Consider the following 10,768-nt stretch of genomic DNA (forward strand, 5'->3'; position numbering starts at 1 on the left):
GCAGAGTTGATTATGCTGACATGGTGAAAAGTGTTGGAGATTGTGGGAGGTGTTGATGGTGTTTTGTTGCCATGGCTACAGATCTTGGACTTCGGATTGGCACGGCATGCAGATGCAGAGATGACGGGTTATGTTGTGACGAGATGGTACCGAGCGCCTGAGGTCATTCTAAACTGGATGCACTACACCCAGACGGGCAAGACAACCATCACACCTTTATCCCCATTACACCTTCAGGGCTGGTTTACCAGACACTGATTATGCTTAGTTCTAGACTGGAAAAAGGATTTTTGATGAAGACTCACCGGTGATGGTGTAATTAGCCCATGACTGGGTGTGGTTTGAGCTTTTAATTCATGTTCAAACCCGAAGAATCATGTAGATCTGTTAGAAATAAAATACTTTTCAGTTACTGTCTAGCTGTATACATATTCAGGGTATATATTGACTCTGCCAGAATAAAACCTTGTAATGTAAAAAATGTTTAATATCCAAATAACTAGTTTGTGTTTCTAAACAAATACTTGAGTGCTTGTAATTCAAACCTCCCTAAAAACAGTAATATTTATGTTTCATAATTAACTATAATCTTTGTTACTGTATTTCAAAATACACCGATCAGGCATAACATTATGAGCACCTCTTTGTTTCTACGCTCGTTGTACCTTTGATCTACTCAGCTTACTATGTAGGTGCACTTTGTAGTTCTACAGTTACAGACTGTAGTCCATCTGTTTCTCTGATACTTTGTTAGCCCCCTTTTACCCTGTTCTTCAGTGGTCAGGACCCCCATGGACCTTCACAGAGCAGGTACTATTTGGGTGATGGATCATTCTCAGCACTGCAGTAACACTGACGTGGTGGTGGTGGTGTGATAGTGTGTGTTGTGCTGGTATGAGTGGATCAGACACAGCAGTGCTGCTGGAGTTTTTAAACACCATGTCCACTCACTGTCCACTCTATCAGCCACTCCTACCTTGTCAGTCCACCTTGTAGATGTAAAGTCAGAGATGACAGCTCATCTGCTGCACAGTTTGTGTTGGTCATCCTCTAGTCCTTCCTCAGTGGTCACAGGTTGCTGCCCACAGGACACTGTTGGCTGGATATTTTTGGTTGGTGGACTATTCTCAGTCCAGCAGTGACACTGAGGTGTTTAAAAACTCCAGCAGCACTGCTGTGTCTGATCCACTCAGACCAGCACAACACACACTAACACACCACCACCACCATGTCAGTGTTACTGCAGTGCCAAGAATAATCCACCACCCAAATAGTACCTGCTCTGTGAGGGTCCACGGGGGTCCTGACCACTGAAGAACAGGGTAAAAGGGGGCTAACAAAGTATCAGAGAAACAGATGGACTGCAGTCTGTAACTGTAGAACTACAAAGTGCACCTATATAGAAAGAGGAGCTGATAAAATGGAGAATGAGCGTAGAAACAAGGTCATAATGTTATGCCTGGTCGATGTATATCCAGCATATCCAAAACAATATATTAGCAGTGTATACTGATAATAGCGCAGATGAACTGAAATCAGCTGTGGTGTATGGCTTGGAGCCCACAAAGCGTATCTTGGTTAAAGATTATTATACTTTCGTTTTTGAGATGATTCATTAAACTTGTTCCTCAATGGTGTACCAGCCTCTTCTCACGAATGTTGCACTGAGCATTTTCTAATTATTCCAGTATTTAAAGTGCTCGCACATTTTTGCTCTTTTAAGCTTCAGGGGCCATGTGGAAACCGGTGCATTGAACTAAACCAGAAACCAGATTAAATGTATTTATTTCTCATATATATATATATATATATATATATATATATATATATATAATTTATGCATATATGTATGCAGTCTTAAGGCCTTTGCTGGTGTGGTTTATTTAGGATACAATTTTATTGGCTTAAAAAAAGAAGTAGCTTGCAAATAACAAATAGAGAAATAAATACTAAAGTTACAAATAAATAACTTGAGTTTTCAAATTATTCATACAGCCCTAAAGATACCTTATATATAACCATTTCTATGTCCATTTATAAAGATGCCATTTAATGTTAAGGGCCACTGACTTTTCAGAATGATGTAAATAGTAAAATATTTGAGGTTTTGTTCTGACAGGGACAATATACAGTACCAGTCAATAGTTATAGGATAAATTTTCTTATTTTCCACATTTTTGGAATAACATGAAGGCACCTTTAAAAGGAAACTTTTAATGCCTGTATGTGGGAGAGTACTTCAGTAATAAATGTATAAGTTGGAAAATTCTGGTAGAACGTTTCTGAAGCTGTAGGAGGGGAACCAGCTGGTACTCAGATTTAATGGTTTTTAAAGGGACACTCAAGCCATGATGAGAAATATAACCATCATTACATCTGTTGTAAACGTGCTTAGTCGCATCCTACAAATGTCTCCAGAGTGAGATCTTCCAGACTGGGAAAACCCTCTTCTGATGTAGGTGGAAGGTGGGAGGAACCTTTGAAAAACTAGAGCTGCTTTGGGGTGGATTTTTGAGGGTGAAATGTTTTTTTCTTTCATTAGCTGGTGGATGAGAAGGACGCCAGATAGCTAACATTACAGCTAATGTTAAAGCCATTACATTCAAGTGATTGTATTAGTCAAACATCAGAAATGACTGAAAAGGACAATAAGCTATAAGTTTGCAGTGTAGCTACCTGGCTCTCTTACACGCCTCAACTCAGTTTGGCTTCATTTCTCTGTCTGAAAGGGTAAAAAGCTTGTCTCTGGAATCTGTTTCCTGCTTAATAAAGATGTGATCATGTTTTTCCAAGGCATGAGTTATAATAATGCTAGTTTGATTTGTATTCTTTAGATTATAGCTCAGTGGCTAGGCTCACTAGGCTTGCAGTGAGGATTGGGTGACACCATAGGGATTCCCAATGGCTGATGATGTATTTGTGCAGTGCATGCTGGATATTGTAGTTCGAGAACATTAATGAATGAAAACGGACTTTGAATTCTGACAAACCGATAAAGCTGAGGTATAAAACAACTGCATAACACAGCAAACTGTAGTTTTTAAATGTTCCTTGAGCATTCACAACATTCCTTCTTCATTCCGAGCGGCTCCAAAGTTTAAGTAGACGTGTGGTTTTTCACTTTATGAATGTAAACATTTTGCTATGGCAACAAATAGAAATGTCAACAGTGACTTTCGCAGTTAATGCTATAATCACTGCTATTTTCTCCTGTTCTTCAGTGGTCATGACCCCCGTGGACCCTCACAGAGCAGATTCTATTTGGGTGGTGGATCATTCTCAGCACTGCAGTAACACAGATGTGGTGGTGGTGTGTCAGTGTGGGTTGTGCTGGTCTGAGTGGATCAGAAACAGCAGTGCTGCTGGAGTTTTTAAACACATCAGTGTCACTGCTGGACTGAGAATAGTCCTGCAGGTCCTGCCCACTGAAGAACAGGGTAAAAAAGTATGCAGAGAAACAGATGGACTGCAGTCTGTAATTGTAGTGCACCTATATAGTAAGCGGAGCTGATAAAATGGAAAATGAGTGCAGAAACAAGGATGCGGTCATAACGTTATGCCAGATCGGTGTAAAGCGTCTGTATAGCCACTGGAAAGTTCTTGATTCTGATGCTTCAAAGGTGCTTAACAGAGCATTCAGTCTTTTTGTTTCCTGTAGAGCTGATTGCATCTTTTGTAGGAGACACTGTCAGCACCTCCTGCAGTGGTCCATGATGAGAGATTGTTGATCCTGACTGATGATTAACGGCGTGTGAACTGATAGTTGTTTATTGGTCCACCTGTTTCCCCTCCTACGTCTTCAGAATAGCTTGCACAGTATTCTATTTAAAACATGCTGTGAACTTTGTGTATCCCAGAATTTATACCAACCTCTGCATTTATTACTGATGTGCACTGCAGTTGCTGCTACATTGTGCTCTGCCATGTGATAAAGGTGTAATGTTTATTGTAATGTTTTCTCCTCTTTAGTGGATGTCTGGTCAGTCGGGTGCATAATGGGAGAAATGTTCAATGGAAAGACACTCTTCAAAGGAAAAGACTGTATCCTTCAGTATTCGTTTAGTGTAACCGTTTTACATCAACATCAATTTCTAAGCATTTCAACTCAGTTGGGCAAAGCTTCTCTGGAATTAAAACTAAAAGTTGTGTTTGTTCCAGAAAGTGATAAAAGTGAGTTCATGAGAAATGCATTCTCTGGTTCTACAGTTAAACAGATAACAGTTATAATCTTCAACTTGTGAATTCCAGACATGGACCAGCTCACTCAGATTTTGAAGGTAACGGGGACGCCGGGCCCGGAATTCGTTGAGAAACTAGAAAGTCAGGAGGTAAGACAGTTTTTACAGTACTATACAAGACACACCCAAATATGGTTTATTGGGTCACTGGGTTAATATGGACAGCTGGTGTTGTTAATGTTAGCTGTAACATGCAGTAAATGTTATTTATGACTAGGGCTGTCATGATCACTCAATTACACTGGATTAGGGTTGGTTAGGGTGCCGTTTACATAACAACAGTGCATATTTTTGGAACACTGATCTCAGTAAGAAAGAGAGCCTGATGCACACATTTCTATGCATTTTTTGCATAGAAATGCCCAACGACACTCATATCCTTTCCTGACTAATTGATGACCAAATGAACACATGAATTCACTGAATGGTTGTGGTCTATTTATTTATTAATTTCGTCTGGATCATTGCAGTCCTGGGATTTCTTCCCCCAAAACTTTTTGGGGTCAGTTTATCAAATATGTTGTCATTACACAGCAGCAATCAATGCCTTTATATTCTGTAGCACAAGAAAAACGTTTTTATGAATAAAAAATAAATATGGCAAATATATAAATATCAATAAAAAAGAATGTGAAAAATATGTGACTATGAATGTGGATGAGTGGTTTGGTTGTAAAAAGGAAAAGAGGGGAAAAAAAAAATATATATATATATATCAGAGGGACACTAACTTAATTTAAATAATTGTAACTGCTTTATACCTGATGTTTCATATTACTATCACAATCACTGCCACCTTACTATATTCTTAAGTACTTAAATCTGGTGTACATACTGTAAATTAAATTATTAGTAAAGTGTTTATTTTTACATAAATGGCTGCAACTGTAACAACTGCAATTTCCCCCTGGGATCAATAAAGGAATCTGAATCTGAATAGATATATATAAGTTAGACCTTTGGAGTAAAAAGTTCTACCAGACATGGACAAAAGCATATTTTTGGGCATTACCCACAAATATTATTTACATGGATTTTCATCATAAGGGCAAAGTATTTTACTGGCGTTTCACTAACTAACATTATCACTACTATAGTGATAGTATAGAAGCTATAGTTATCATTAGCTAGAATTACAATTACATTTTTATCCGTCTTGCTGGAGATGAGTTTGTGAGTTCCATACACCTGATTTGAATAATAATAATAATAATAATAATAATACAATTAAATTATTTCACATGTATAATTATTTAACAAAGTTAAAATCTTGTGACATTTCATTCATAAATTGATGAGCCTCAATTTTATTTTAAAATATAATATGTATAATATTAATATTTACTTTAATTAATAACAGTTTATAAATGCAGAAAACAGAAAAATGCAAAGACTAAAAATGAATTCTGTGAAACTGAGTGACAGATTCATTCACTCATGTGTGGGGGCACCTTGTCCTGATCATTTTCTCCCATTTTCTCCTTTTTAAAATCTTTGAAAGGCTCTGCACAGTTTATTACTGTTTACTTAAGTGCATTTTTATTGTTTGGCCTTTATTAAAAACTCATAGTTCCTTCATTCTCAAAATTATCAGAAGATTACTCAATTACTAATATGATAGATAGTGGCAGGCCCATCTGTTACATATCACAAGGTACCAACCACAAGAACACAAGTGAGTTCCTTCTCTAACATGTGGGTGACTTTGGCTGCACATTGCTCTGAGCTGGACGTGTGAATTTTGAGACATTTGCTGACTTTGTTGGTTATAAATTCATGCTGTCCCAGCTGACAGCAAATGAGATCAATATTAATGACTTGTCTTTGTCTGTGCTTTGATCTCCGCTGTGAAAACAGGCGAAGAACTACGTGAGGTCACTTCCTCCTTATCCTCGGAAAGATTTCTCCACGCTGTTTCCCAGGGCCAGCGAAGGAGGTAAGGGCACCTCACGGCCATTCCTAGGAGAAGTGTGCAAAAGCTTAATATGATGTCAAGTGCAGAAGTCTTTCAGCAGGAGGAAAGGAAGTGGAAGAGCTCGTCCACTAGAATGTGCAGTCATGCTGATGGGCTGTCAGAGCTTGTTCAGGGTTTGTCTGTGAGTGGCTGTAGTGCTTTTTCAATGAGTAAACCACAATAGCTGACAACATGCAAATATCGACCTTTACCATGGAAAAACAATGCGGCCACATGAACACAGTCACTTCAACAGAGTCAACAAACTGTCCACAGTTTATATCTCACCATATTTACTGGCTTTGCTAAAATTTCATTTTAAGGGTGTGGACAAGGTCAGGGTTCCAGCCAGCAAGTGCTAAATGTTGCTAAAGTGATGTCTCATTGGAAAATTACCCAAACAGTACCATCAACTATTACTTCCTTTGCATTAACTTACTAACATTAATGAATATAGCACATGACATCACGCCACAGTAGGTAAACACTAACTGACCAGAGTCAGAGACTGGATGTAGATGTTTTGGGTGAATGAAGATTGAAGGCTGTGATGTTCTCTGCAGTTTTGATCTTTGTTTCCCAGACTTGGGGAGAATACTTTGAAAGGTTTAATACTGATTTCACTGTCCTTAATGTATTCAGTAGCTTATTCATTACAATTTTTATGCAAAAGTTTGGACACCCTGGTTAAATTACATGTTTTATTCATGTTCTTAGTGAAAATAACGTGCCACATCCTCTACAGAGAACATGCGTCTGCACGTTTTAATGCTCATTTACTGTTTATTTGTTGTATTTAACCTATTAGGAAAGTATGCAAAGTAAAATATAAACATCTAAATGGACTGCACATGGCCTGCACATTTTATATATCTTTTATTTTTGCTCTCATTATCTGCTTTAATCCACTGCAGCTCCCACAATCCCCTGAGGGGAGTGGGTGATGCCGTCCGCCAAAAATTTGCTGCTGAAAAGGAGAGCTTTGTCTCTCTTTTGTTTATTTAAAGTTTACAATAGGCACAAGCATGCAAGAGCACCGCACCTTAGCGCATGACGTTTTGTATTATTTTTAGGAGCATCAAGCTTTTCTGAACAGTCACAAATCTGAGTAGCTACACCTCTGAATCAGACACATCAGATCCATAGCGCAAAAATGGCATGTCCTTTATACTTGATATTATAAGATAAATATTTGAAAAACTGTATCTTCTGTGTTTCTTCAAGTTACTTTCATGCTATATATCGCTGTTGTCAGAACAAAACCATGTATCTCCATTTTTTAGTTTTTGACATCATTTGAAAATGCCTGATTTTTACAGTGTGTGGAAATTTCATGATGAATGGAGCAAAAGAAACGGCCCAAAATGACTCTGAAAAAATCTGGTTCCTTTGACTTACATTAAAAGTAAACTATATTTTTTAATTTCTCCTGTAAAGTTACCATTTTGGAGATACAAGGTTTTGTTCTGATAGCAGCAATATACATGTTTTCTGCACAAAGAATTTGTGGAACCGTATCTCCCAGAAAGTCTGCTGGTTTGGTGTCAGGTCCATGACGCTGAAACATTGTGATCTTAAAATTACAGACTGTTTTATTTCTCTGTATTTAAGACTGAGGATATGCAAATGACTTCTGTTCTGATTGGCTGTACTGGAATGTGTCTCATTCAAAAAACATGATTGATTTGTGAAGTCAATAATTTCGCTGTGGGCTGTTTGGGAGCTCTTTTTCCACAGATGGACTGCATGGAGTTTGGAGTGAACAGTACATTGTCAAACTAACATTCTTTACTACTACTACTACTTCAGTTAGGAAAATTTGATTTGATGTGGGCCCTTTAAATTTACTTGATCTAAAATATTCATCATTTCCACATGAATATAATTAGCACAATTTTGTCTTTCATCTTACTTGATTTTGCCTTTGTGTTGCTGTAGTATATTTTATACATCATCGCTTTCCAAAGGAAAACAAGTATCTCACAAATGGTAACTTCACAGGAGAGAGTAAAAGCATTCTTCACTTTCAGTGCGAGTTAATGTAAAGGGATTTTATTCTAAGCTATTTTGGAGCATTTCTATTGGTCCAATCATCATGAACGTTTCACATAATGTATAAAGCACAGCTGTTCAGCTCAAATATTACAGAAAACTAAAAAGCACCAAAAATGGAGGAGATACTTTTCCTTTTTTGACATTTGAACCCCAAATTCAGTGCATCCCTCTTTTCAGTGCATCTCATTATTTTTTATGCCATATCTATCGAATGCTTTTGCCCTGTTCATTTAATCTGATATTCACTCCAGCGGTAGACCTGCTGGAGAAGATGCTGGTTTTAGATGCAGGTGCCCGCCTCACTGCTGATGGTGCACTGGCCCATAGTTATTTCGATGGCCTGAGGGATCCAGAGGACTGTCCTGAGCCTAAGCCATATGATGACAGTTATGACAATGCCACGCTGCCCCTAGAGGAGTGGAGACGTAAGTGCACAATCACACTGCTACAGCAAAGTATGGGTTAAACCTTTAGAAGAAGAAGTTATTACTGGCAATGATAAAAGCTTGGTGTGATTCGAGATTATTTTCTCACTCACAGCTCAATTAAGTAGGCAGACAAATTCTGTCAAAAATGCAGATTGAGTCATTTTCAATAAATACCATATTTGTTTTTATAATTAGAGAACAGGGATGGTTTACTAGTAGGGCTATGGGTGACCTTTCATAGGAGTCCTGGGGTGTCTCAGACTGCAAGACCCCAGGCAGCTCAAAGACTGGGGCACAGTCCAAAGCAAGAATTAGATAAAAGAGTAGCCCTTGAAAATGTAATGAATAAATAAATACAATAACATATATATATATTCATTAAAAGCCACAAATGAGTAAAAATATAACTGCACGAAACAATAAGCTATTGTACATTAACTGACATTCATGGCACACAGGCTTTTTATTAAAGTTCTTTTTTGGGTTATTTTTTCCTGGCTCCTGGTAGAAGTGGAGATTTTTTATGATTTAAATTTGCTAACTGTTCTACATATGGTCTCATTTTTGCAGAAAGAAATAACAAACATATTTGTGGTGTTTTTGTTATTTCTGCACATCTCATCACATCATGATGTACTTAAAAATAAGTAATCACATTTGAATACTGCAGCCAACAAAAGTCATGACTCTTGACTTGTTAGGGTTAATCATGTTGCAGTGCTGTTAATACCTTCAGTGTGTGGCACTTTTTAATCATCCTAAGTGCTCTTTTCTTCTTTTCTAAACAGGATTATCTTATAAAGAAGTGAAGAGTTTTGTTCCGTTCCCGAGACGAGACTCGAAGAGGAGAAACACGCTGACGATGACTCCGTGATGTTGTGGCTGTGGTTGATGTTACACTATAGAGACACGTTTAACGCAGAAGAACAGTGTGGAAGACGTTTACACATTACAGCTGTTACACATTGAAAAGATTTTTTATGACAATCTATGAGGAATCAGTGATGAATGTATCATTTCTGTAGATCTGATAAGTTGACTTAAGGATGTACTTCTGGATGTTACAGTGCTGACTGGCTTTCGTTTGTCGCCGATTTGCCTTGGTAACGCTTTACTGAAAGGCTGCAGTCTTAAGGCTACATGACACCTACCTGAGCCTACCTGACAGTTATCATAAATCTACATACAAGTATATAAAGGCTGTAGGTGCAGGTGTTGTGTAGACTTATGAGCGTTGCACTTCAGTGAAGCGTTGCCTTTGTCTGTAAGTGCTATATTAGAATAGTTGAAGAGTTATTCCAGATGTTTTTCTTTGAACCAGACTTGTAACATTGTGGCTTTTAATGCTCAGAAGAGGCTGAAAAACTAGTATTTTCGCAGTGGATAGAGTAAATACAGATTCATGCTGATGCTTACCTTAAGACTTGTACAGTTTTTCACTATAATGATCTGTCAGAACATTACTTGTCAGATGGAATATAGCTAATTAAAATGCAGAAACTCCACTGACTATAAATCATAAATTGTACCTTTCTTATTCTGCACTGTGCATCATACAAAACCACCTCACAGTGACTTTAATCAGGGTGTCTACATCTTCCAGTTAAATGCAATGCTTTTTAGGACTATTTTAATGTCCAGACCAAATTTGCTGTGTGAATATACTAAATATCAAGACACTTTTCAGCTTTAAGATACTAAAATGCATAACAGCATGTCTCTATTTGTGCTAGGTCAACAGCAGGCAATGTCATTTTAATGCGCACACCACATTATTCAATGTCACATTGAAAAAAAATCTTAAAAAAAACATAAAGGCCATTTAAGACCCAAGACCACACAAATTTGATTATGAGAATTCAATACAACAACATGATACAATATTTTATTCAGTACTGTGCAAGCGTCACAGACATATATGTAAAAGAAGTTATACAACGGTTAGTTCCGGCCACGCATGCTGACTGGTTTAGAAGTGAAATACCAGCAGATTTTTTCACAAACACTGTATCACTCTGCTGAGACGCCGTTGTAAAGCAACTACTTTGACAGCTGTAGGAGACGCTCAGGCCATGTGACAGCTACACATGCTT

At 37.7% G+C, this 10,768-nt stretch overlaps 1 protein-coding gene across 1 annotated transcript in view; it reads left to right on the forward strand.

Moving 5' to 3' along the window:
• Window positions 1-10,198, forward strand: part of mapk13 (mitogen-activated protein kinase 13) — a 30,346-nt gene extending 20,148 nt beyond the window's left edge. The window contains exons 7-12 of the mRNA XM_017716456.2: window positions 82-196; window positions 3,970-4,041; window positions 4,249-4,328; window positions 6,096-6,174; window positions 8,499-8,672; window positions 9,464-10,198. Of these exons, the coding sequence (XP_017571945.1) occupies window positions 82-196; window positions 3,970-4,041; window positions 4,249-4,328; window positions 6,096-6,174; window positions 8,499-8,672; window positions 9,464-9,549 (606 nt within the window). The 3' untranslated portion in view covers window positions 9,550-10,198. The remainder of the gene's footprint in view (window positions 1-81; window positions 197-3,969; window positions 4,042-4,248; window positions 4,329-6,095; window positions 6,175-8,498; window positions 8,673-9,463) is intronic.
• Window positions 10,199-10,768: the final 570 nt, after the last annotated feature.

Source organism: Pygocentrus nattereri, chromosome 28 (assembly GCF_015220715.1).
Source record: "Pygocentrus nattereri isolate fPygNat1 chromosome 28, fPygNat1.pri, whole genome shotgun sequence".
In the NCBI taxonomy this organism is placed as follows: domain Eukaryota; kingdom Metazoa; phylum Chordata; class Actinopteri; order Characiformes; family Serrasalmidae; genus Pygocentrus; species Pygocentrus nattereri.